Source organism: Canis lupus, chromosome 22 (genome assembly GCF_011100685.1).
Source record: "Canis lupus familiaris isolate Mischka breed German Shepherd chromosome 22, alternate assembly UU_Cfam_GSD_1.0, whole genome shotgun sequence".
NCBI classification, from domain to species: Eukaryota; Metazoa; Chordata; class Mammalia; order Carnivora; family Canidae; genus Canis; species Canis lupus.
Window position 1 is genome coordinate 27,200,900 of NC_049243.1, and position 27,317 is coordinate 27,228,216.

Genomic DNA, 27,317 nt, shown 5'->3' on the forward strand with positions numbered 1-27,317 from the left:
GAGTGGCTCAGTGGTTGAGCGTCTGCCTTCAGCCCAGGGCCTGATCCTGGAGATCTGGGATCGAGTCCCACGTCGGGCTCCCTGCATGGAGCCTGCTTCTCCCTCTGCCTGTGTCTCTGCCTCTGTGTGTGTGTGTGTGTGTGTGTGTGTGTGTGTGTGTGTGTCATGAATAAATAAATAAAATCTTTAAAAAATTAAAAAAATAAAAGGAGATAAAATTCTTGTTACATATCTTCCCACACCAACAAATGGCAAAACAGGTAACCCATCCCTAAAACTCATATTTTATTTAAAATTTTTTCTTTCCTATTTATGTATTACTTGTTATTATAAAGAATACTTATATTGGTTAGTAATTTTTAAACTTTCAAAGTTACACAGGAAAAGCTTTTCTGAGTAATTGATGTAAGGGAGTTTGGGTGTACTGTATCTATGCTACAGTGTAAAATTTTTAAGGTTTTCATGAAATCTGTTTTTCTTTAGCTTGACAGGGCCAATTCTCTGTTAAACCAGACTCAGCAACCTTACAGATATCTCATTGAATCAGTGCGTCAAAGAGATTCTAAGATTGATTCGCTGAAGGAGTGTATTACACAACTTGAGAAAGATGTCAGGTAAATCATCTATATAAATCTTTTATTCGAATAATAAAGGCAATGTAAAGAACTTAATTCATGAATTAAGTTTGTAGATTGTGAAGAAAAAGAATTTAAATATAAACATGGTCTTAAATGTAATTTATCTTAGAGAAACTAGGTCACATCACATTAGGTGTTCACCTTCCACCTTATGATCGGAAGTCTTAGCCTGGAAATAACAATGCTACTTAATAATAAAGCACTTTACCCACCCTAGGACATAAGCAGCTCTCCTGTCCTTGTTTCCCTTGATTTCATTAACAGAATGGGCCCAAACTCGCTCCCCAGAGATCAAGACCTGAGCTGAGATCAAGAGCCAGACACTTAACCAACTGAGCCACCCAGGCATCCCAAAAATAACTTTCTTTTAAGATTTATTTTTTTGAGAGAGAACGTGGGGGAAAGGAGGTGCAGAAGGAGGATACATCAGGATCATTTAGGGGACTTTGTAGGAAGTATAAATTCCTGGGCCCTCTTTACAGAGATAATTTGTTTGTTTGTTTGTTTTTTAAGATTTATTTATTTATTTGAGAGAGAGTGACCTTAAAGACTTGCTCCATTTAATAATCATTCAAATTCTTTACCTGTTCATCTGTATAATCATTTTAGTCTTTTTAAGTTGAGGTAAAAGAATAGTGTTATACAGAAAGAAATTTTAACTCCTGGATGGTTAGTTATTATTGGATTTTAAGATTGTTGGAATAATTTAAATAAATTATTAACTGATTCATAAATGGAGAAGCAGAGAATTATATGGGAATAGAAATTGTAAAATGAAGGAATTGGAAAACAGTGAGGATAAAATAGTTATTAAATACAGATTTCCTAAGTTATATAGCCAAAAGTATAAAACCACTGGTAGTTACTCTAACATATGAGTAGGTGTTCTTTTTGATGAATCAGAATAATTCTTGTTTCTACCCCACCAAAGTAATTGGTCCAAAACTTTACTCCTGATCTTTAATTGCAGGATGATATGATAAAATAATTTTAAATCACATTTATGCTTTAAAATGTCAATATAAATAACTATTTCTGGATTGATTTAAGTAATTCTTATGTAAATTGCTATTGGGAACAATAGAAATTATGTTTTATCACTCACTGGGCACTTGGTTATCTTAAGGAAAGTGAGGAAAGAACTCTAAATAGAACTTTTTCTTCTTATGTTATATATTTCTTCCTATATTCTTTTTGAAGTTTTGTATAGAATCTCCTTTTACCTTTTTAATCTTGGAGTGGGAACATAAAAGTCCTATGGAAAAATTACCTTTCACAGTCACCTTTAAATAAGTTTATTTGAATATTTATTTTACTAAAAATTAAGAGCTGAAAGTATTTAATATAGAGGAAAAAAATAGCTATAGAAGGAAACTATTAATACGAACAAGTTCAGCCCTAGAGAAATTAAACAACTTGCTATCTAAAAGCAAGTTGGGTCAAAATTTGAATCCAGATCTGTCTGCTTTCTGATTCTATACTCTTCACCATTAACATTATTAACACCATTAACACCATAACATGTTATACAGCCTCCCTATGTTCTGTTCTGAATAAGGGATAATTTTTCATTAATATAATTAAGGGAGAGAAGCAAAAAATAAATAAAATAGTATAGAAGAGTGATTAAAGGTGGAGCTTTCATGAATTGATCATTGTTGAAGCCAGGTGATGGATACGTGTGGCTTTGTTATATTTTCTCTCTTCTTTCCAAATATTCCAAATAAAGTTGTTTTGTTTTGTTTTGTTTTTAATTTATTTATGATAGTCACACACAGAGAGAGAGAGAGGCAGAGACACAGGCAGAGGGAGAAGCAGGCTCCATGCACCGGGAACCCGAGTGGGATTTGATCCCGGGTCTCCAGGATCGCGCCCTGGGCCAAAGGCAGGCGCCAAACCGCTGCGCCACCCAGGGATCCCAATAAAGTTGTTTTTAAAAAATATTTTTAAAAGGGAGTATAGGCTCTATAGATACGTCGCATGGGTTCAAATCTAGTTCAGTACTTAGTTTTGAATTGGAACCAATCAATTAAACAAACTCTCTAAACCTCCATTGTCCTTGGGATGCCTGAGTAGTTCAGTCGATTAAGCATCTACTTTAGGCTCAGGTCATGTTACCAGAGCGATGGTTGAGCTCCAAGTCCTCCTCCCCCAAGTTGCTCTCCCTGGCTTCTCCCTCTCTCTTTGCCCCTCCCCCTTCCTCCCCCTCCCCCTGCTTGTGTTCTCTCTCACTCTCTTTCAAATAAATAAACAAAATCTTTTTTAAAAATTTTAAAATTAAAAAAATAAACCTCCACTGGCCAGTAGAACTTTCTGTAATAGTAAAAATACTCCATATGTGCACTGTCCAGTATGGTAGCCACTACCCATATGAAGAACTAATTTTTTTATTTTAATTAAATAAATTTTAATTTTAATTGCCACCTGTGGCCAGTTAATGGCTGTGTTATTGGACATGACACCAATTAGTAATCATAGAAACTATGTCAATTATGAAATTAACTATAAAAATATTTTTGTGCTAAAATCTGAGTCCCTTAAAGCTGTCTATGTTTCATAAATTTACTGTATAAATATTTTAATAAATTCTGAACTAGTATTTCATAGGACATGAAACTTGCTCCTAATTGAAACAGCTACCTTCTAATGTGAAAAATTAAGATGCTTTCAGCAGTTTAAATATGGCCCTTGAGATGCTGTTAAATGTGCCCCCATGACATGAATAAACTACCATAAAAAACAGCCCAGTCAGTAAGTCTGACCCAGCAGTCTGTCCACCATCACTATTATTCTGAGCTGATGACATTTTACATGTAGGGGAATTATCCTGGGCTCTGAATGCACATCACCCTGGTTTCTTTGTCATGGCAAATGTGCCTGTAAAATAGAGATATTAGCATGAACTCAAGGGTTAGATGGAAAAATTAAATGAAAGAACATATATAAAGCTTCTGGCACGAGAAGCTCAGTAAATATTACTTCCCTTCCTTTTGTCCTTCATTAATTTGAAATCTAAACATCAAATAACCCATTCAAAATGATTACTTAAAAAGGCCTATTCCTTTTTGCTAGCTGTTGATTTTAATTGGAAGGAATATTTACATGAATTGGTTATTTTTTAAGCTGAAGTATAGTTGACATGCCATATTAATTTCAGGTGTACAACAGAGGGATTAAACATTTATATATGTTATGAAATGCTTACCATGGTATAGTTACCATCTGTCACCGTACAAACTTATAACAGTGTTATTGACTGTATTCCCCATGCTGTACCTTTCATCCCCATGATGTATTTATTTTATAGCTGGAAGTTTGAACAACTTAATCCCCTTCACCTATTTTGTCCAAACTCCAGCCCCCTCCCCTCTGGCAACCACTAGCTGTTTTTATTAATCTTTCTGTTTTGTTTTGTTCGTTTGTTTTGTTCTGTAGATTCCACATGTAAGTGAAATCCTGCAGAATTTGTCATTCTATGACATTTCATTTAGTATAATGCCCTCTAGGTTCATCCATGTTATTGCAAATGGCAAGATTTCATTCTTTTTTATAGGAGACTAATATTCCCGTGTGTGTGTGTGTGTGTGTGCGCGTGTGTGTGTACACTACATCTTCTTTTTCTTTTCTTTTTTTTTAATTTATGATAGTCACACAGGGAGAGAGAGAGAGGCAGAGACACAGGCAGAGGGAGAAGCAGGCTCCATGCACCAGGGAGCCCGACGTGGGATTCGATCCCGGGTCTCCAGGATCGCGCCCCGGGCCAAAGGCAGGCGCCAAACCGCTGCGCCACCCAGGGATCCCTACATCTTCTTTATTCATCCATCCATAGTTGCCTTTTTGTTTTGTTGCTGATTTCCTTTGCTATCTCAAAGCTTTTTAGTTTGATATCATCCCAGTTATTTATGTCTATTTTTGCTGCCCTTACCTGAGGTGATAGATCCAAAAAACTAATCACTAAGACCAATGTCCAGGAGTTTATTGCCTATGTTTTCTTTTAGGGTTTTATGGTCTTAGTTAAATGGCTTCTTTTTAAAATATGTCTCTAGCTTATACAATAAAACTCTTTAAGGAACTGAATAATTTTATCATTTTCTTAGAAAATGAAACAGTGCCACTATACCACACCCACAGCTTGCAAATCTAGCTATTTATATTCAATGTCTAGAAAGGTTAGAGTAAATATGTACTAAAATGAAATGATAATAAACACATTAAAAGCTAACATTTGAGATATCACTATTAACTACTTTAAATTCCCCTATCATTAAAGTAATAATCCATTCTAAAAGTAGTACTGTTAAACTCTCCTCTACCAAACCACAGGAGACAATCTGGGTTATATAGTTTGATCTATGGCTCAGAACTGAAGGAAGCATGGAAAGAGAATAATTAGCATAAATTTCTTTTCCCCATTGTCAATTCTCAGTTTATTCTTAACCAGTAGTTTAAGAAGAAAAGACTACTTAGCCTTGTAAGGCTAAGCCAAGGTATATTGATCCAGGAAGTTAAAGAACAGTATATCAGGAATATGTTTTCATATAGCAGGTGACACAGAGCCATAAACATGAATTTCTGAGTAATAATTAACAGTGAATTGAACAGTTATGGGTGTAATATACCATTCATGAAAGATGTGCTTATAAGGAGATTTGTTTTGTAGTTGCTTGAGTCACGCATGGGAGCTTTGTATTTTTAAGGTAAATTTTCACCACTGTTATGAAATGTGTCTTATAGAAACTAAACTTTGATTGAGTAATTACATACATAGAAGAATACAGAGTATAATAATCATTATATTCAGTTTTAGAGACCCATGTGTTGAAGATAGTCTCCCTTGTGGTTTAAGAGTATATTATACAGAAGGCTGAGACTTTGAAAATATATACCCAAATATCATCAGAGGAGTCTGTACTGTTTGTGATAAACCCACGTCTTGCAGGTAGAACACAGTTGCTCTGTGAACCAATTTACCCACTTTTTATTCTATATTAAATAGTTATTTTTGCTATTTAAATATGGAATAGGGCAGCCCAGGTGGCTCAGCGGTTTAGTGCCACTTTCAGCCCAGACAGGGCCTGATCCTGGGGACCCGGGATTGAGTCCCATGTCGGGCTCCCTGCATGGAGCCTGTTTCTCTCTCTGCCTGTGTCTCTGCCTCTCTCTCTCTCTCTCTCTCTCATGAATAAATAAATAAAATCTTAAAATAAATAAATAAATATGGAATACTTTCAGGATGCCTGGGTGGCTCAGTGGTTGAGCATCTGCCTTTGGCTCGGGGTGTGATCCTGGAGTCCTGGGATGGAGTCCCACATTGGCTTCCTGCATGGAACATGCTTCTCCCTCTGCCTGTGTGGCTGTGTGTGTGTGTGTGTGTGTGTGTGTGTGTGTGTGTGTCTTTCATGAATGAATAAATAAATCTTAAATAAAATAAATTTTTTTTAAATTGGAATACTTCCTTTATTCTGGAAAAAAATTAAACACTACACATAAAGCATTTCTAACAAATTATCCAGGTAAAATCCTTGGTTACATCAACGTTCCATTCCTAATGCATACATTTTATTTAAGGGCCTGTTGGTATTTGAGAGAAAGAGTGTGGGTGTGTGTTCATTTGTGTGTTTGTGTGTATGTACTGCTTGTGTTTGTTTATATAGTATGTGTATGTAACATACATGAACATTAACATATACATGCATATGAGCATTAACACATTTCTGTTCCTCGAAAAATCCTATTCCAATGTTACTGGATGTTTAATTTTGAAAAATATTTCATATTCAAGATGATTCTAGCTAAAGATAGATTTGAATTCTATAGTTACAGAAACATCTGATCTTTACCATGCTTTGGAGGACTCTGGCAGAATGTAGCACTCAGTTACCTTTATATCATTTAGTTCTTTTCAACTCCAAGGCTCTGTAGGATCTCTGATGCCTAATTCTGAATTCTTCTGCTGAGCATCTAAGCTGTGTGGCATTTAATTACTGTTTTTCTGTGATACATGTTTTTCATCTCAATTAGTAATACCATGTAGCATGTATGTTGCATTTTATACGTTCAATTCTTTATTTAATCATTATTAGGTAATTCATATATCCCTTTGACATACATGAGTATTGTTTTCCACTTTTACAGATGTGAAAACTGAGGCTTAGTAGGGTGGTGTGTGTTGTGCTTTTATACCACACACTTGAGTCAGTGGCACAGTTGGAAACAGAAGTCAAAATTGCATCTTATCTTTCTCTCAGAGGACAAACTATGGTGCTTCCTTGGGGAAGTTCAGTTACTAGGAAAAAGGAGAATGTGAGTTTTTCCCTCTTAAGTGCTTGGAATTACCAGTTTTTTCAGATCACCCACTACTATTCCTTGAATAGTAAAAAAAACTTGTGACTAATATTTTAAAAATTGGTGGCTTTCCATTTTCTTAAAGGATAATCTTACCTATCCAGCAAAATAATTCTAATTTTACCCTCACAGATTTTGTTTTGATATTTATGAAATTATGTTGTTTTAATTCATTGTTGCTTTTCTTAATTCTTGATGTGGTGCTGAGTAGATTCATTTCAGTGGCTTTCAAAGAGCATTTCATTTAATAATTCCAATTAATTTTTATACATTGAATAATAAAACTCCAGAAAATACAGAAAAGACCTCAAATATTTATCTTTTAAAATATTAATATGTTCTACTTAGGCTTCTCACCCTTTCCAATCAGAAGATAGATTTTATCAAAGGCAAATTCACAATGCAAAATTAGAAATTAAAGATTGAACTAAGAATTTGGGGACAAAAATTGTTTTCCCAAATTTAGCACAAACTGAATATCTCATTCATTTATCTAGCTTAGTTACATGTACCTGGTAATTTAGTGTGTGGTAAATTTTTAAATGTTACTTTTAGTTCTAAGGGTAAATGTTTTAATTTGATTTCCTGTGTCTTGAGTTTTAATATCTTGCCCAAACATACTTTTTACCTTTATATAAATCCCATTTCATCTTTTCTACATTTCAGGAGTGAGTAGTCCTCTTTAAAATACTAATTTTATGCTCCTACTAGGCAGGAAAGAATTCTCTGAAAGCATCTCATCTATACTGCCAAATGATCATTAAAAGAAAAAGTCTTCTTAGAAAATAGTTAGCTGTTGATTAAATCAAACATTATAGTGGCTGATCTGATATCTTTATGGACTATAAATTTAATTTCTCTTTAATTCAGGCCATCAGCTTTGTCTTTAGCCTTTTGCTATTTACTGTTTCTTAGTTAAATTTATGCCAATATGATGGCTTTAAACCTTGATCGGCTTTTTTTTTTTCAGCAATTTAAATAAAGAAAAGTCAGCTTTACTACAGATGAAGAATCAAATGGCATTAGATTTAGAACAACTTCTAAATCATCGTGAGGTACTTTTTCCATTTTGTCATAATTTTTACTTTATGCTTTTTCAGAGTCCATGTTGCATTAAGATTGCTGGATTCCAGTTGTCCATGTACATTAATGATTTCTCATGTTTATGTCTCACTGTGATCTGGTCCTTTATATTGAACATGTGATATACTTTATTATTCTTTATGAATTAATGATACTTTATTCTTTGGGTTAATTCTTATTCTTGGAATGCCCCTTCTTGTTGACCTCTTTTGCCTGTTCAGTCTCTGTCATTGGATTTCCCCATTATTTAATAATTATGTTTTACCTCTCTATCGCACTAGACAGTAAATTTCTTTAGTGTACTTTGTCTTATTCATCACTGTATTGCCTGTATACTATATGTATGCCAAGAGCCCATAAAATATTTTTTGTTGTTCTTCTCCAAAACTCTTAGAGCTAATATAAATTCCTCATTTTATAAAAGGAGAAAGGAGTTTCAAGTGGCTTGTCCAAAGCCAGTTAATAACTAAGAGATAACCCCATTTTTCTTATTTTTTTGAGTCAGATGTATTGAAATGCAATATACATACAGTAAAATTCATGCCCTGTTTACTATACATTTCTGTGATTTTTGGCTAATACACCCACTTGTGTAACCATCACCATAGACAATATATAAAATAGTTTCATCACTTCAGAAAATACCTTCATGCCCCTTTTATATTGACCCTTTCTCCACCTACAGTCCTCCCAACTACTGATCCGTTTTCTATCCCTGTAGTTTTGCCTTTTCCGGCAAAAGGTATTCCATTTTCCCAGAATGTTGTATAAATGAAATGATCAGTCTTTTCAGACTAACTTTTTTCATTTACTATAAAAAAAGATTCATCCATGTTGTTGCAAATATTAGTCATTTATTCCTTTTTGTTGCTGAGGAATATTCTATTGTATGGACATACCAGAGTTTGTTAATCCATTTACCAGTTGATGGACATTTGAGTTGTTTTCATTTGGAGGCGTCTATAAGTAATAACGATGCTATAAATGATCATGTATGTGTTTTGGTAAATGTAAGTTTCCCTTTCTCTTGGTATATACCCCAGGAGCAGGATTTCTGGGTCTTTTGGAAAGTGTATGTTTGACCTTATAAGCAACTGCCAAACTATTTTCCAAAGTGACTGTACCTTTTGCATTCCCATCAGCAACGAATAAGTGTTCCAGTTGCTCTGCATCCTCTCCAACAGTTGGTATTGTGAAGCCTAGTTTTTTAATCCAGTGCATTTTTTCCACTGAACTATCAGTGCCTTGTCTTGGCCATGTTTTTACCATTTTGTTATCCTAACAGAGAAAGAAATGCTCAAAACAGATGATTGGTTTATGAGTATGCTGAAGACATTGTTTCCTTGTCTGGGAAAGACATAACAGATATTTGGGAAGAAATTATTGGAAGGATATTATTGAGAGAGATGAACTGGGGAATATTCCTGGAAGCAGTTCAAAGCAGTTCCCTAGAAATGGTGTCAAGGGAATTGCAGGATTTTCTCTGTCTTAGAAATGGCCTTTGGAGTAGTTCTCTAATAGGTATATTTTCCATCATGGGTGAAAGGAATAAGGCGTCCCTGACTAGATTTCAGAGGTGACTTTTGCATAGGTAACTAGATCTACCAACAGGTTGTACAGAGTAGGAAGAGTTTCTCTAAAAATATTTATTCTTTTTTCTGACTTCCAGGCCTTATCTGTTACCACTTGTGTTCTAAGATTCCACCTTCAAATAATTGTTCTTCACTGTGGAAGAAGCCTGATTCATTCACTATGTGGATTTTCACAAATGTTTAAAAAATTGAATATTTAGGAAATAATAACGCAGGGGTGCTTGGGTGGCTCAGTTGGTTAGGTCTCCAACTCTTGATTTATGCTCAGCGTATGAGATTCAGCCTTGCATCAGTCTCCATGTTCAACATGAAGCCTGCATAAGATTCTCTTTCTCACTCTTCCTCTGCCCCTCCCCACTTCACTCATGTGCACACACTCTCTCGAGCACGTGCTCTCTCTCAGAGAGATGCAGATATCCATTCAGCCATACCAACTTTTTTTCATAAAGCTTCATACAAGTATTCTTTTGGAATGACAATTCTCATTTGTTTTTAGAAGATTATACTAGACCATGAAAAATATGTGAACAACTTTATGTATTTTGTACATCCTGCTCGGGATCACATTATTCATGAATCCAAATAAAAATTAAAAGTTCTATTTAGTGGGTTGAGATTTGTATAAGTTTACAAGGAAATATGTTTAAACATAGAAATTAAATACTAGCAAGATGAAACTACACTATGGCATCAGTGAAATTTGCATGGATTCATATCTAATTGTCAGTTAATTTTCATGCATTCAGTAGTATCTTCATTTTGACAATTATATTTTAATAATCCAACACTGTGATTTTTCTTAATGCCAGACATCTAAAGAAAAGAAGCTTTTTTCTTTTCAAAGCAAAATGAAAATTAAAGTTTAATAAAGCAAACTTGATACAAATTTTTCATTTTTTTTGGCAGCCCAGGTGGCTCAGCGGTTTGGCGCTGCCTTCGGCCTGGGGCATGATCCTAGGGACCTAGGATCGAGTCCCAAGTTGGGCTCCTTGCATGGGGCCTGCTTCTCCCTCTGCCTGCATCTGTGCTTCTGACTCTGTGTGTGTCTCTCATGAATGGATGAATAAAATCTTTAAAAAATTTTTTTTCATTTTTTTTCCAAGAAACCATGTAATGCCAACTTAAAGTGTGTAGATGCAAAATCAAGTGTAAAAACTGCTTAGTTGAGAGAACAGCAGGTAACCCAAGGGTAATGCTTGACTATCCACTTAAAAATTTACCTGATAAAACAGAGAGTCAGGGCACCTGGGTGGCTTAGTCAGTTAAGGATCTGACTTTTGCTCAGGGCATGATCTCAGAGTTCTGGGACTGAGCCCTGCATCGGGTGCTGCACTCAGCAGGGAGTCGGCTTGTCCCTCTGCCCCTCCCCACCACTCATTTTCTCTTTCTCTCTCTCTCTCTCTCTCTCTCTCTCTCTCTCTCTCTCTCTCTCTCTCTCCCCCCCCCCCCTTCTGAAACACTTTTTAAAGGCCAGGGAATGCCTGCGTGGCTCAGTGGTTGAGTATCTGCCTTTGACTCAGGTTGTGATTCCCGGGGTCCCGAGATCGAGTCCCACGTCAGGCTCCCTGCGAGGAGCCTGCTTCTCCCTCTGCCTGTGTCTCTGCCTGTGTATCTGTCTCTGTCTCCGTGTCTCTCATGAATAAATAAATAAAATCTTTTTAAAAAAATATTTTTTTTAAGGGGGATATACCTGGATGGCTTAGTCAGTTAAGTGTCTGCCTTTGGCTCCATGATCCCAGGTCCTGGGATTGAGCTCTGCCTTGTCTCCCTGCTCAGCAGGAAGCCTACTTCTCTCTCTCCCTGTACCCCACCCCCTACTTGTGCGCTCACTCTCTTTCTTTCAAATAAATAAAATCTTAAAAAAAAAAAACAGAGTCTGCGGGATTGATTTATCCATTTTATGGCTCTGAGAGTCAAGTACTTAAAATAACCAATAAATAACAGTCGGATAAGAATACCTCTGATAAATAGAATTTTTTTGAAAGTGAAAAATCAGGGCTGAGACTAAGGTGAGGCAAGCAAGGCACGTAGGGCACAAAATGTAGGAGGTGCCCACTCTCATAGTCATGCACAGTACACGTGAGAGCTTGTCCCACACTAGGCAGGACCCTGGGAAAATTGTCTAATATGAGTCACTGCTTTAATCAGCTAAATTTTCTGAGTTTATATCCATATGTGATCAAATGCACATTTTAAATTTTTCACTGGACACCTCTGGTCTAACTTTTTAAGTAGTGTCAATTAGTTCCAATAAGACTTTCTAGATGGTCACGTAATATGAAATAAGAACATCCACTCATTTACATAGTTATCAAGTATGTGTTAAATAAAAAAGAAAACAGATGAGATTATTCTAGGTTGACAATTCTAGGACATTGGGGCATGACCATAAAGGGTTTTTATTTTCTATATTAATGTTAGATCTAAAGTATTTTTTTTAAGATTGTATTTATTTATTCATGAGAGACACAGAGAGAGAGGTAGAGACATAGGCAGAGGAAGAAGCAGGCTCCCTGTGGGAAGCCCGATGTGGGACTTGATCCTGGGATTCCAGTATCACACCCTGAGCCCTGAGCGGAAGGCAGATGCTCAACCAATGAGCCACCCAGGCGTCCCAGATCAAAATTATTTGCTTTAAAAATTCCTAAGCTAAATGTCACAGAGTTAAATCTCATTGTCCCCACTTTTACAGATGAATCTGAGGCTGATAAGAGTTAAGGAACTCAACCATGATTATATATTTACTGTCAAAACTAAAAGCAAATACTTTTTTTTTTTCTGAAACAAAAGTTTATGATCTTTTCCTTAGTCCCATTTAGACAAAAATCTCATGATGAATTACTGCTTGCATTAGTTCCAGGAAAATTTTTTCCTCCGTAGATGAAGTTATATTCTTTCTTTTTGTCAGAAAGTGAAAACTATGTAATTTAATGTGTTTCCTTTTTGTCTTAGTTGCCAAAAAACTCAGAGCTGAATATCTTATCCAGGTGTTATAATCTCTCTTTTTCCTCTTTCTCTTTTGATGCTTCAGAGTAACTTTTTTTGATTTCCTTTAAGTGGGTTGTGACCTTTTTTTTTTTTTTGGCTGCGATCTTTTTTTTTTTTTTTAATTTTTATTTATTTTATGATAGTCACACACAGAGAGAGAGAGAGAGAGGCAGAGACACAGGCAGAAGGAGAAGCAGGCTCCATGCACCGGGAGCCCGACATGGGATTCAATCCCGGGTCTCCGAGATCGCGCCCTGGGCCAAAGGCAGGCGCCAAACCGCTACGCCACCCAGGGATCCAGGTTGCAATCTTTTTTACCCTTAAATGTCTTCACTTATGCTAAGACCTCTTAGTTATAAAAATATAAAATAATATAATCTTAAATAATGAGGTTAAAAGGAGATAAAGGAAAAGATCAACTGATAGGATCTCATCTTGAATTATAGTAGCGAGGCTTCAAGTTAAACATTCAGTTTTGAATATAAGAAATGTAATTCCTGAGCATGTCTTCTTTCTTATTGAGTATACCTCTCAGGAATCTTCTTACGTGGCTTTCATTTTTCATCCCTTTTTATCCACTCATCTTCACCTTTTGAAACAAGATATCCTGATTTGGAAATTCTAATTCTGCTTTTCTGTGTATATATTTCATCATAAAATATAAGCCCTTAGAATATAAGTTTTCAAGAGTAGGAAAAGCATCTTTAATCAGCCAAATGTTTCATAGAATACTGTGCATAATTTTAAGATGTTGATATAAAGCCCTTTTGTGATTTCTTTTGTAGCTGTATTAAGGGTGGTGGTAAGAGCCCCAATTAGGAAACTATTCCAGTATTTCAGTGAGTGATGGTGGTATCTTAAACCAGACTGGTATAATGGTGTCCCACAAGAATGGGCTAATTTGAAGCCTGTTTAGAAAGTAGAATCATGGGGCTTGGTGATTGGATCCAGGGAATGTTGAAGAGCAGAGATACAAGAATTGATGCCTGGAGTTTTGGCTTGTGTCGTGGGTTTATGGTGGTGCTGCAAAGCACATGGGACAAATAGATTTGGAGAAGAAAGCTCAAGAAAATATCTAAGTGGATATATCCAGTAAAGAAGGTGCTTTATATATGGAAGGGATTAAATGAATTGGTAAATGAACTACGTAGAGTGAGAGCAGAAAAAGGCCTAGGCCAAAATCTTGAAGAGCACCAACATTTAAGGGAGAGGCAGAGGAAAAAGTGTGTACACAAATTAGAAGGTGGGGTAACCAGAGAGATGGCAGGAACATCAGAAAGACAGTAGAATCTGACCAGTGACAATGGGCTGTCAAGGGGCCAAGTCAAACAAAGATAAAAAAAAAAAAAAAAAAGCATCGGTTGAATTTTAGTAAGATGGTACAGCAGTTTCAGTGGAGCTAAAAAGCAGACCACAGTGAATTGATGAATGAGCAGAAGTTGAAAAGTGGTCTAGGAAAAATAGGCAATCTTTAAGATATTTAAATCAGAATATAGGATGATGGGAAGGAGGGAGAACATGAGATCAAGGACTTTTACCTCCCACAGCTAGAGAGTTTAAATGGTGATAGGAGCCAGGTAGAGACATTATAGGTACAAACAAGAGAAGATAATCAATTTCCCAGCAGAGTGTTGGAGAAGGAAGAGATCTAGAGCACAGTGATGGGATTTAACTTTAAACAGGAGGGGCACCTTTTCCATTTTGAAGATAGAAATAAAGATTATGTTAAGATAAAAGTTGAGTTCAGGGCAGCCTGGGTGGCTCAGCGGTTTAGCGCTGCCTTCAGCCCAGGGTGTAATCCTGGGGACCTGGGATCGAGTCCCATGTCAGGCTCCCTGCATAGAGACTGCTTCTCCCTCTGCCTGTGTCTCTGCCTCTGTGTGTGTGTGTGTGTGTGTGTGTGATGAATAAATAAATAAATAAAATCCTAAAAAAAGAAAAGATAAAAGTGAGTTTGTAGGTTTGGTTGTAAGAATTCAGGTAGTTTCCATCCAATGGCTGTGCTCTAATGGCAAGAGATGTGCTAGTGTCAGAATTTTGAGGAAAATAGAATTTTGAAATAACTACACAGTAAATGAGAAATATATATTATGAAAATATTAGGGGTGCCTGGGTGGCTCAGTGGTTGAGCACCTGCCTTCAGCTCAGGGTGTGATCCTGGGTCTGCAGATCAAGTCCCACATCCGGCTCCCTGCAGGGAGCCTGCTTCTTCCTCTGCCTATGTCTCTGCCTCTCTTTCTGTGTCTCTCATGAACAAATAAATACAATCTTTTAAAAAAATATATTAGATAATTGCCAAGTTGAAACACCATGTGTTTATAGTAGTACCATTCTGCACAATTTATCTCTAGTAGTGTGTAGCATGCTAGGTATAAACATGGAGAAGATGGACATCTGGATTGGTCCAGAATTGCATTCTACCTTCTAGTGTACATGCGTATATATATGTTCAAGTCTCTTCTTAAATTTTAAGGTTGGAATAACCTTTATATTCTTTATGTCACCTACATTTTGAAATACTGTGGGAAAAGCCAGTCAGACAAGATGAGTTCATAATCACAGCTCTGCTTCTTGATAGCTATAGATTCTTGTGACGATAAGTTAACCCCTTAAACTCAGTTTCCTCAGTGTAAAGGCAATGTTTCCCTTATATGATTGTATGGGAATTAAAAACTGTAGTAACATTCCTAGAATGTAATAGGCATATAACTCAATGAATGTGGTTCCTTTTTCTCTTTTCCTTCTGTTCCAAAAGTCAATTCAAATGGTATGTGTTCTTTGAAGTTCTCTTTAGCTCCACAAAGAAAAATTTAACCTTTTTTTCTACATTTTTCCAATAATTTTTTAGATATTTCTATTAATGTTCACATTATTATATACCATAATTATGCATATGACTTAGCCAGAAAAGTGCTTCATTTTTCCTAGTAAATTAGCCGTTAGCACAGTATTTAGCACATAATAATAAGTACTTAGTTGAATGTTTGTTTATGGTCCTTTACAGTCTTCAATTATAATTGTACTTGAAACTGTCAAATAGAACAAATAGAAAGCTTTAGAAACTAGCCTTCAATATATCCTCATCCTCTTCCTGCCCATAGTAAAGCACACTCTGACAACTGCTATCATTTTAACTGAAGAAGCTCTCCTATACCCAAGAACAATTTCAGAGATTTATCTAAAAGTAGCCACTAGGAAGTCGTATCTGTAAAGTTTGTCTAGAATAAAGCTACTCCTAAAACCCTGGATGTGGTATCTGTACCCACAAGCAAACTTTGGGGATATCAAGCCTCTCAAAAATGATACATATTTGTGGAAGATATCTAAGACCTGAGATTCTTCTACCTTTTCACTTACTGCTTCTACCAATACTATCTTTCAGGGCTTACTGGCATTTCAGTTAGTATTTAACCAGAATTAACTAGCCACTCCTTACTAAGGTACCTAGAATATGCAAAGCCCCATACTTGCCTGAATGGTGGACTCCCATTAGCCCAGATAATTTGCCTCTTACTGCAGTATGTATCACTTAACAAAAAGAAAACGAACCTGCAGTTAACCAGGTTTCCTAAAAGTGAAGTCACAGTATAATTATCATTCTTTTATGGTATGTTTATGTTCCGGGATTCTAACTTGTATGTTCTTTGTGATTTCTCGGAAAGTTTCAGGGACATTTCAGCACCACAAGTGCCCCTTAGGCAATCCACTTCATAAAGGGTTCAAACAAATTACATATTTCTATATGTGTGTCATTCCTTTTGGTTCATACTTCACTGTTTTGACATTTTCTTAAGGATACCTTTTTACATGTTTTTCTTATATACCTGTGTAGTTAAATTTTACAACAACATGACTAAAAAAATACTGAGTGCTTAAGTTAATTTTTGTTAGATATAATAATTTCTCAGATTCATACATTTCTCCATGATGCTCTTCCACTTAAAATTTTTTATTTAGTAGGTTTTAGTGAATATTTCTTTTTAAGATTATTTGTTTATTTGAAAGAGAGAGAGAGAGAGAGACCACTCACATGGGTTTAAAAGTTAAAATATGCCAGAACTAAACCTATTATATATCAGTAATAATATCTTGAGTTTTTATAGCTTCTTTCTTCCAAAATGTTTAAAACATTTAAGTCTTACAGGAACCCTATGATGGTCATTTCACAGAAAGAGCAGCTGAATCTCAGTTATCCATCTTAAGGAATGTTAACTCTCCTCAATTTTGAGTTGCATAAAAGACACACGAATTTCTCTTAGGTTGTACTCTGTGGACCTCTATGTTTATGTGGACTTGTACAGAACTTAGTAAAACGAGGTTAAATTATTTTCATAAGTATTTTGACTGCTTTAATCTTTTTCATCATCTTTAAAATTACAAATATCCTTGTATCTTGCAAGTAAAACTCTTATGTGAAGCAATATAATGTCTCATCATAAAAATATTTTACCTGTGTATATATGCTATCTTAACTTTTTTCTCATCACACTTTCATATCTCTTAGGTATCATATAGGCCTGCTATTCTCTAGTTTTTTGAATATGTATTTTAGAATGAAATATGTATTTTTCCCACTATATTTTAGAAGTTTGGCATATTTTCTTTTAAATAGTACATTTCTCTAACCTTTTTTTTTTATCAGTAAGGAAAAAGTAAAGACCTCTTGCTGTCATTTCTATCCATGTGTTTTTATAATTCTCTTAGAATTGTAACAGTTTATAACAAACCAAACAATTATAGAACATGAGACACACAAAACTGCAAAGCTATAAATAAAAATAAGTCTCTGGAAATGTATGGTGGCCAGGAGGGATGAGATAATTATGATCATAATCCTGTCAGGTTCCATATTGGCAGTATTTTGATAGAAACTTAAGTCACTGATCACGTCTCAGGGAACTAACACTGAGAGAAGGCTAGGAATAAAACATGGAGAAAGTACAGGTACAGGAGTCAGCTACACTCTGGAAACCAGTCCTCAGAGTAGAACACAGTGTTCAGAGCCTGAAGTCAATGATGGAAATCAGCTGGAGTATCCATCAAAACCTATCAGATTATACTGAGATAGTAAAGGCCAGAAATTGGACAGCAACTAGAAGAATACTGTTACAGAGGAAGAGCAGGACACCAAGAGAGCTTGAGTACCAGAAGGCAGAGAAGTCAGAAGTCCAAAGGAGACCATCCAGCAATCAGAGGAGATAAAGGGTGTGTACAAGGCAATCAGAACAGAATCAGAGTGCCCACACTTCTGTTATGTCAATGATGTCAGTGATTTCAACTCGGGGCCTACTTATTGTGTTAATTCTAGCTTCCTCTACCTGGATCGCTGTTGAGCATGACCTTATGATTATATCCAAATTCAGGAAAGAATGTACTAGGTGATTAGTTATGTCCCTTAGGCTATGACAGCACAGTTGTGTCTCATTCATGTATATACTTGAGCTCTTGCTAAGCTTTCTTTTTTTTTTCTTTTCCTTGCTAAGCTTTCAATCACAGATAAGGTATGGTTTCAAAAATGTGAATGTCATCTTAAATACATTAGAATATGAAGTAAATAGGCTTTATTCTGCTCTGGCCAAGACTTCTTTCTTTGTTCTGTTCTAGACCCCAAACTTTTCAATAGTAGAAGGTAATCTGAGGAAAACAATCAGGGTGGTGAAAGAATTCAAGAATTATTTTTACATAGAAAAGGAATGAATGAACTGGGGGTGTTTACAGAAGAAATGATTTAGAGGGGGATCCCTGGGTGGCTCAGTGGTTTAGTGCCTGCCTTTGGCCCAGGGCGCTATCCTGGAGTCCCGGGATCAAGTCCCGCGTCGGGCTCCTGGCATGGAGTCTGCTTCTCCCTCTGCCTGTGTCTCTGCCTCTCTCTATGTCTATCATGAATGAATGAATGAATGAATGAATAAATAAATAAATAAATAAATAAATAAATAAATAAATAAATATTTTTTTTAAAATGAAATGATTTAGAGAGTTTTAAGAAATTCAAAGTAAACGTGTGAAAGAGATAGTAATAGACTTGTTATACATGTCTCCAAAGGCTAGAATTAAAACCTAAGAGTACACATTAAAAGGAGACACGTTTTGTTTTGTTTGGCTTTGTTTTTTGTTGTTGTTGTTATTGCTGTTGTTTTGTTTTGATTAGAGGGTGGGTTAAGTAACTTGAAGATCCCTTCCAAATCTGAAATTGTGTGATTGTGTGCATATGTGTGTATGTGTATGAAAGCCTTTGATAGAAGATACATGCACTATTATATAAATAATGACAGCTTTGAACCCAGGACGACCTGCATTTGAAAACTGGTTTCACTTACTAGTAACTAATGAACTTGGTTAAATTTCTTAAAACATCATAAGCTTATTTCTTCATCTTCAAAATTGAAGTAATATTTACCTCTTGGTATTTGGAAAAGGATTAATTTTTTTTAAAACATTTATTTGAGTGAGAGAGAGACTACAGAGGGGGAGAGGCAGAAGGAGAGGGAGAGGGAGTCTTAAGCAGACTCCACACTGAGCACAGAGCCTGACATGGGGCTTAATCTCATGACCCTGAAACCAAGAGTCGGGCACCCAACCAACTACACCGCCCAGGCACCTCTAGAAGAGGATTAAATTATTATGTAAAATACTTAACACAAGGTCTAGCACACAGTAGATGGACAGTGAATGTTAGCTCTTGCCCACTCTCTTCCTCTCTCCACACCTAAAAACTTTATATTCTCCCTATGATCCAAAGGGACAACCCCAGGGAAAGGTTCCCTACTAATAGGAACAAGTATTTAGACAGTAGGGACAGAGAACAGCGATTTGCAGTTGTAGATACTGATACTATTCTTTAACAGTTCTGCCATACAAAATCTGCTTTGTCCCTTGTTTAGAGTATAGTGGCATTGACATTCAAGGTATATTTTAACTTCCTCAAAACCATGTATTAAAAATCTCTACTAACGTATTTGTAAGTGAAATAATCTGAGTTCTGAAATCTGCTTTAGAATATTTTTTAAAAACTGGTAAGGAAATAGATAAAACACTGTTGACAGAACAATCTGGCAGTTCCTCAAACAACTAAACATAGAGTTAACCATATGACCCAGCAGTCCACCTCTAGGTTTGTACCCAAGAGAAATGAAACATGTCCGCACAGAAACTTACGCATGCATGTTTATAGCAGCATTATTCACAATAGCCAAGAAGTGGAAACAACCCAAATGTCCATCAGCTGATGAATGGATAAACAAAATATGGTATAGCCGTACAGTAGAGTATTATTTGGCCATAAAAAGAAATGAAGTACTGATATATGTTACAACATGGACGAATCTTGAAAACATTATGCTAAGTGAAAGAAGCTAGTAACAAAATTATATGACCACATATATTATGATTCCATTCATATGAGACATCTAGAACAGGGAAATCTATACAGGCAGAAAGTACATTAGCTGTTGCTTAGGGGTGGGAAGGTGAGAGTAAGGGGATTGAGGAGTGACTCCTAAGGAATCCAGGTTTCTTTTGAGGTAATAAAAAAGTTTTAAAATTGACTGTGGTGATGTGCACATATCCATGGATATACTAAAAACCATTGAATTACACACTTTAAATGAATGACTGTATGGTTGTGAATTATATCTCATTAAAGCTAGTTTAAGGGATCCCTGGGTGGCGCAGCGGTTTGGCGCCTGCCTTTGGCCCAGGGCGCGATCCTGGAGACCCGGGATCGAATCCCACGTCGGGCTTCCGGTGCATGGAGCCTGCTTCTCCCTCTGCCTGTGTCTCTGCCTCTCTCTCTCTCTCTCTCACTGTGTGCCTATCATAAATAAATAAAAAATTAAAAAAAAAAAAAAAAAAAAGCTAGTTTAAAAAACAATATTGGCAAAATGTTTGTCATTGTTACAATTAAGTAGTAGAACTGAAGAGTTTCATATATTCTTTGTAAATTGGAAAATTTCCATAATAAAATGTTTTTTAAATACCCTTTCAGATAAAGTTTAAATATCCAAAATATGTATGTACTTGATTTAAAACAAGGTTGGTTTTTACCTTGTGTTTACCGCAAGTGGGAAAGATGCACAGAATTATCTGACTTGTTAGCTGTGATACATTATTATTCCTATGTAAAAACACTTACATTTGACCTTCAGTAGAGCACATACTTTGCATTATACTTGTCAGAGCTATTTTCATCAAGAAATGCCATCTATGTGTCCCCTTGCCAACATCTTTGCAGAGTTTACAACTTTCAGCAATTTATTGGCATCAACTATGCAATACTGTTAAGCAGCTGCTCTGCAGTTGAGCTGTTTTAATATACCACCACTCTATGCAAATAGTTTGTATTCAATGGCCACGATATGTGATTTTGGATTCAAGAGAGCAGTTTATCTGTTTTATAGATATTATTTATGCAGTAACAGTCGTCATCCTTCTCTTCCTCCTCCTCCTGCTCATCATCATCTAGAAGTTTCATAAGAATATCCTTGCCCTTAATTCTTCCATTTTGAGTAGTAATTATTTTACTACAGTGTGGTTTTTATTTTTTTATTTCAGTTTTATCCTAAGTCTCAATTGTATAACCAGATGCAATTCTAGAGCTGTTCATTTTAATGAATGGTTAATTAATTCTTGAAGTTACTATAATTTTTTTATGTATTTGATATCCTGGATTATAACATATATAATATTAGCTTTTTGAAAATCAGTGTAAAAGTGTTAGAATTTATGACTATTATTATAAATCAGACTATGTGTATAGAATACTATTTAAAGATCTCAAACCAGTGGTTAAAGGGAAAGAGGATTAGGGTGTGTCCCTTTTACAGTATTTGAATTTTTACAGTGAACAAGTAATGCTTGTATAATTTGTAAAAATGGGAATTTTAAAAAATATTTTGAGACATTAATGGAGCATTTGCCAAGAATAGGCTAAAACAGCCAAAGTGAAAGACTCCAGATTAGAGCACTCTGCGTTTTGTCATTTTGGAGAAGAGAGCCTGCTTTCTGCATGAGGACCCCTAGAGTGAAGCCACTAAACAGATTTTCTCATCCACATATTCAGAGAGAGTTTTCCGTTGCTTTCTTTCCATAAATGAAACAAAAAACCAAAATAATCTGGTTCTTTGTTCATAAATTGGAACACACACCAAAGACTGTCAAAAATTGGAAGAAAATTAGGACAAAAGAGAAAAAAATCACAGTAAACAGAGAAACTGACCCTGTTCTGCAAAGAAAACAAAAACAAAATTCCATAGCAGAAAAACACAACATATTATAATTCTTTTTTTTCCAGAAAGATTTGAGAAAGTAGTATTTCCATAAAATAAGAAACAACGAGGGGATCCCTGGGTGGCTCAGCGGTTTAGCGCCTGCCTTTGGCCCAGGGCACAATTCTGGAGTCCCGGGATCGAGTCCCACATCAGACTCCCGGCATGCATGGAGCCTGCTTCTCCCTCCTCCTGAATAAATAAATAAATAAATATTGAAAGAAAAGAAAAGAAAAGAAAAGAAAAGAAAAGAAAAGAAAAGAAAAGAAAAGAAAAGAAAAGAAAAGAAAAGAAAAGAAAAAAAGAAAAGAAAAGAAAAGAAAGAACAAAAAAACATTAGTGCTATTTTATTTTCAAAAATTGTAGGAGAAGGATGTGAGGAAAAGTCAATGAACTCTCCTAAAACTGAGAAAAAGGTAAAAAGATGGAAACTAACAGAGAAAAACTAAACAATATAGAAGATCATAGAAAGAAAGAAAACAATTACTAAGAAATAAGAATCAGCTTGGCATCATAGTTCTCAGAAATTTGGCTTTAGAAAACAAACTAATACCATCAAAGTCCTGAAGGAAAGCACAATACTTTCTTCCACAATGCCCTCAGAATAATGAAACTTGCCAAGATAAATAATAAAGAAAGTAACCAGGAGAAATTTCAGAATAACAGCTGTGCATCAGTCTTAAAAGCAATCAGTACAAAATTGAACCCAGCTAATAAATAGCATGATTAAGAAGCTAGATAATCTTAAGTGATATGGAAAAAGGCATATATTGTTTCCATCAATGAGGGAAAAAAACTAAAAAGCAAGCACTTTAAGAAGGAGGAAAATCTCTGTAAGAAAATCAGAGTACAAAATAGGAACCCAAATATGATTTGGAACAATAGATGCAATGTAAGAAAAAGAATTCAATTGAACATGATACTTGAAACATTCTTTGAATATCAGAGGTTCCTTTCTTGTGCATCTAATCACACTCTGCAGTGAACAGTATTTGTAAGTCATCAAATACTAGTACAAATAATCCTACTGACCAATCAGAAAAGGACAGTGATAGAACAGAGAAAAGCAGAACCCAAACTAAGGAAATGAAATGCAAAAATGAAGTCCAAACAGTAAGAGTGGAATCTTAAATAGAAGATGGAACCAGCAATCAGGAGCCAGACAAGAACATGGTAAAAACCAAACCAGATCAGGACCAAAACAGAAGATCTCAGGGTGACTTCATCCTACCTAAAGATTCTCTTTTGTAGTGACAAGTTTTCTAGCTCATCTATGCTATGTTGGTTTATTTATTTTTTGTTTTGTCAGTCTGAGAATTGAGATCTTGTAATTATAACCATTTATTTGTAATGGTAATACCAATTAGGGCATGACAATTTATGCCAAAAGTGTAGGTGAAAAATCTATTAAAATATTGTTATGGGTAGAAAGACCCAATATCCTAAAAATCAGTTCTAAGTTTTTCTCCTACTTTAATAGAGGTCCACCCCTGTCTCTAAGAGCCAAAAACATACCCGAATCAGTAAACATTTTACAGTGTGACATAGGGTGCATGAATTGACAGACTATTGAAATAGAGTTTGAAAGTCCAGGAATAAATCATATATTTAATGGAAGTTTAGTGCATGATAAAGATAAGCATCTGAAATGGGTGAGTACATAATTTTATCACAGAATACCTATGGGGGAAAGATGTTGAATCCACACCCTTCACCACAAGCCAGGATAAACTTCAAACAGATCAGAGGTCTAACTGAAAAGGAAAAGAAAAAGAAAGCATAAAAGTAACTGGAGGAAAATGGAAGAAGACACGGAGAAGGCTGTAAAATAAAGATTGACATATTCAGCTACATCAGAATCATAAAGTTCTGCATAGCAAAAAAATATATATATATAAACATAGATAAAAGATAAACAGGGGGCGGAAAACTGCCACTCATACTACAAAGGGCTAAAATCTCTAACATATAAAGAGCTCTTTGAAATGTGTAAGAAAACGACCAATCACCCAGGAGAAAAATGGGCCAAGGATATCAAATACCCTTAAGTATATGAAAAGCTGCTCAACCTCACAATAAAAGAAATGCAAAATAAACATACTCACTTATCGAACTGGCAAATAGCCAAAAAGGTAACACAAGCACACATTTTATCAATTAGGAAACTGAATCTCATTGAACCAGAGTAGATTGCCTAAGTTTACAGAGTTAGTAACAGGAGTAGAGGTGTCTTCAACTTCTAACCTAATGCTAAAATAATTCCAGTACATGTCTTTGTTTGGCTGTGTGTTCAGTGCATGATGGGATTGCAGATACTATTTGTTGTTAAAGTAAAATATTCCTTCCCAAAATTTACCATTGATATGAAAGGGATGGATCATTTCTATGACCAAACATAATAAAACTGAACAAAATTTTTCTACATGTTCTTTTAGTATCCATTGTAGCTGTCTTTTTTTAATAGGAATTTTTTAGAACTGTGTTGCTCGTAAAATGTTCTTTACCTAGGTTTCAGAAACGGTGCTAACATTATTGTTTAATACAGTTAGAAGAATGAAAATAGACTGTGACAACAGCCTAAATTAAAGTGATCCTAGTTTGGATGAAGCAAAGATCAAGAATTTCTTGAATAGAGAATAAATCAAAGAATAAATCAAGAATTTCTCTTCTGTCTCCTGACCAGCACCAGGAATGAGCTATTTCCTGTAACTGCTCCTATACCAGCAGTAGAAGGAAGCCAAAGAGAAACAAAATGATGGCCTCCTCCCGGACACTTAGGAGCCAAAACCCTCTGCCTTACTATACCTACAACTTATTCCTGTTTGTTGTGTAGATGATTTAGGCACTTAACGTTTTCTCTTCTACCTTTTCAATTATTCCATTTCCTTTTGAAGTCTTTTAAGAAAATGGTAGAGGAAAGAGCCCCAAACTTTTTTAATTGCCTACTAATCACCAGTTAATCTCCTCAGCCTCATTGCCCCACTGGTCCCCTTCCCCAGCAAATATGATCCCCTTTACGTATTAACTGTAGATTAGTAGTAGGTTGTGCTAAAGGTTATTTTTTCCTATTATTGTATCTTCATGCCAAGATACAAAAGTTAAGGCAAGTAAACATGGGTTCTTTCAGATGCAAAGCTTTCTTTTGATAGACCGAGAGCCCATCATCTTATCTCCCCTTTCCCTTCTTACAATGGTCAGTAGAACAGGAGCTAAAATCTACTATAATACCAGACATGTTTAACACCAAATTGGTGATTATGTACTTCACTACAGAGAACACATAAGCGAAATAACATAATATTGAAAGCAAAAAGATCCCTCAAAAGGCCCAAATGAAAAAAAAAAAAAAAAGGCCCAAATGATGTTATATCAGATTGGCACCGTCTGAAGGTGTACACATTGTCATGGACTTCAGAAAGGAGAAAAAGGGTTCTGGCACCATTTCTTCCAGCTCCTCTCCAAGATTTATTAAAGCTTAGTGGCTTGAACTCAACAGCTCTGTTTTAAAATACCCACTCAAGCTAGATGGTTCTAAATAGAACTCATGACAGCCAGGGGAAAAAAAAGGCTTGTAGAAACTTGCTCTGACACAGAGATGATGTCTATAAACAGATTAGTAGAAGGGAGCAGAACATCTCTCTGTCACCGTAACTTTTGTCTCTTGGCATGAAAATGAAATCAAATCATAGGGAAAAAATGACTTCCAACATAGCCCACCACTATTCTACAGATAATTAAGGTAATGGAGAGTTTAGTCTGTCCTGTCTCCATTTGCTTGCGTTTGATTCAGTGAATTTAGTAATTAATCATAAATACCCACTAATTAGTGTTAAATGCTAAAGTTTGCACTGTTGGGAGAAATAAAAGACAAAATAGAGTTAGAAGAGGGAATGACTGAAAGTTGTGATCTGAGCCCTTTAACAAGTTCAGCATGATTAATTCTTAGTTGAAACAGTAACTGCTAAAGCAAACTCTAGTTTTCATTTGTAAAAGAATAGTGGTTAAAGAAATCCTGAAATTGTATTAAACTTAAGACTCAAACTGGTGATTAGTAGGCAAGGAAAAAAGTTTGGGGCTCTTTCCCCTACCATCTTCTTAAAAGACTTCAAAAGGAAATGGAATAATTGAAAAGGTAGAAGAGAAACAGTTAAGTGCCTAAATCATCTACACAACAAACAGGTGCAGAGAAACTACGGTGGGTGGAACGGTGGGTGGAACGTAGCTCTGCCAGTGGTTTCCAGATTTGTCTGTTAGAATCTCAAGGAGATCTTTAGAAAATCCCAAAGCCAAGGCCATCTCCCAGCCCAATTACTCACAATCTCTGGGGGTGGGACACAGACATCACTAGTTTTTGAAGTACCACAGGTGATGCCAATATTTAGAAAAATCAAGGATCCATTAGAGTATGGAATGATATATTTATCAGTTACCATACCAAAAATACTGATGATATGAAACTATTATGTGCATTACTTTACATTGACATGTTTCACAGCTTTCCTCATTCATATAGTGTGATTGCTTCAAATGTTTCTTCTATTTCAAGAATAAAAATAAATGCTTTAACATCAATCATTTTTAGTCTGCTTCCTAAAATCATACTTGCCGTTATCTTCTGTTTTTGTATCAACAGGAATTGGCAGCAATGAAACAGATTGTCACCAATATGCGTAGTAAGCGTTCTGAGGACCAGTTACTTCTTACTAAAACAGATGCAAAAAATATGACAGAAAATCATAAATCAAAAACTTTAAATGTGCCAAGAGAACATGAAGACAATATATTTATACCCAAACCAACACTCTTTGTAAGTAAAATCAAAATTAACTTAGAATTTTAATATCTCTGATTTTCATAAATATATTTTACTTAAATTTCTAACCTCTTCTTCATATGGGTTTTGAACTAATTTTCAGTTTCATTAAAGGGCTTTGAGAGATCTATATTAATCTCCAAATATATGTCTTACCGCTGATAATTGGGTTTTATATTTTTAGTGAACATATTGGACTTGCCCAGAAATTAGCCTTAATCTACCATTTACCTCCTCTAATCTTCAGGACTTGTTGTAGGGGAATCAGGGAGACATTTTGTATACTTTTTTAATTTACCCAAGAATAAAAAGATGCAAAATATCTCCTTTGCCCTCTTATTTTTAATTAGTATATTTTGCTCTAAGTAGTTCTTCATAAAATACAAAACCAATCATATTAACATAAACTGAAATGCATTAAGTAGAAACCTACATGTACAGAAATCAAAGGACAAAAAATTAGAAAAATTTGGATTAAAAGTAGAGAAAATACCAAAAATGATGTTTTAGCAAATAAGAATAAAAATTAAAAGGCAACAATCAAAATAGTAATATTATCAAATATTACACTTTAACATGGTTTCCCATGCTTGCT

General features: G+C 35.4%; 1 protein-coding gene across 9 annotated transcripts in view; it reads left to right on the plus strand.

Moving 5' to 3' along the window:
* Nucleotides 1-27,317, plus strand: part of PIBF1 (progesterone immunomodulatory binding factor 1) — a 197,848-nt gene that overhangs the window by 161,275 nt on the left and 9,256 nt on the right. For 3 of the 9 annotated variants that reach the window (XM_038569725.1, XM_038569723.1, XM_038569724.1), the window contains 3 exons: nucleotides 484-614; nucleotides 7,954-8,038; nucleotides 26,543-26,716. In XM_038569725.1, the coding sequence (XP_038425653.1) occupies nucleotides 484-614; nucleotides 7,954-8,038; nucleotides 26,543-26,716 (390 nt within the window). Of the gene's footprint in view, nucleotides 1-483; nucleotides 615-6,773; nucleotides 6,942-7,953; nucleotides 8,039-9,735; nucleotides 10,477-26,542; nucleotides 26,717-27,317 lie in introns of those variants that run through there. The other 6 variants (XR_005376363.1, XM_038569726.1, XR_005376364.1 and 3 more) reach the window with 6 other exon arrangements.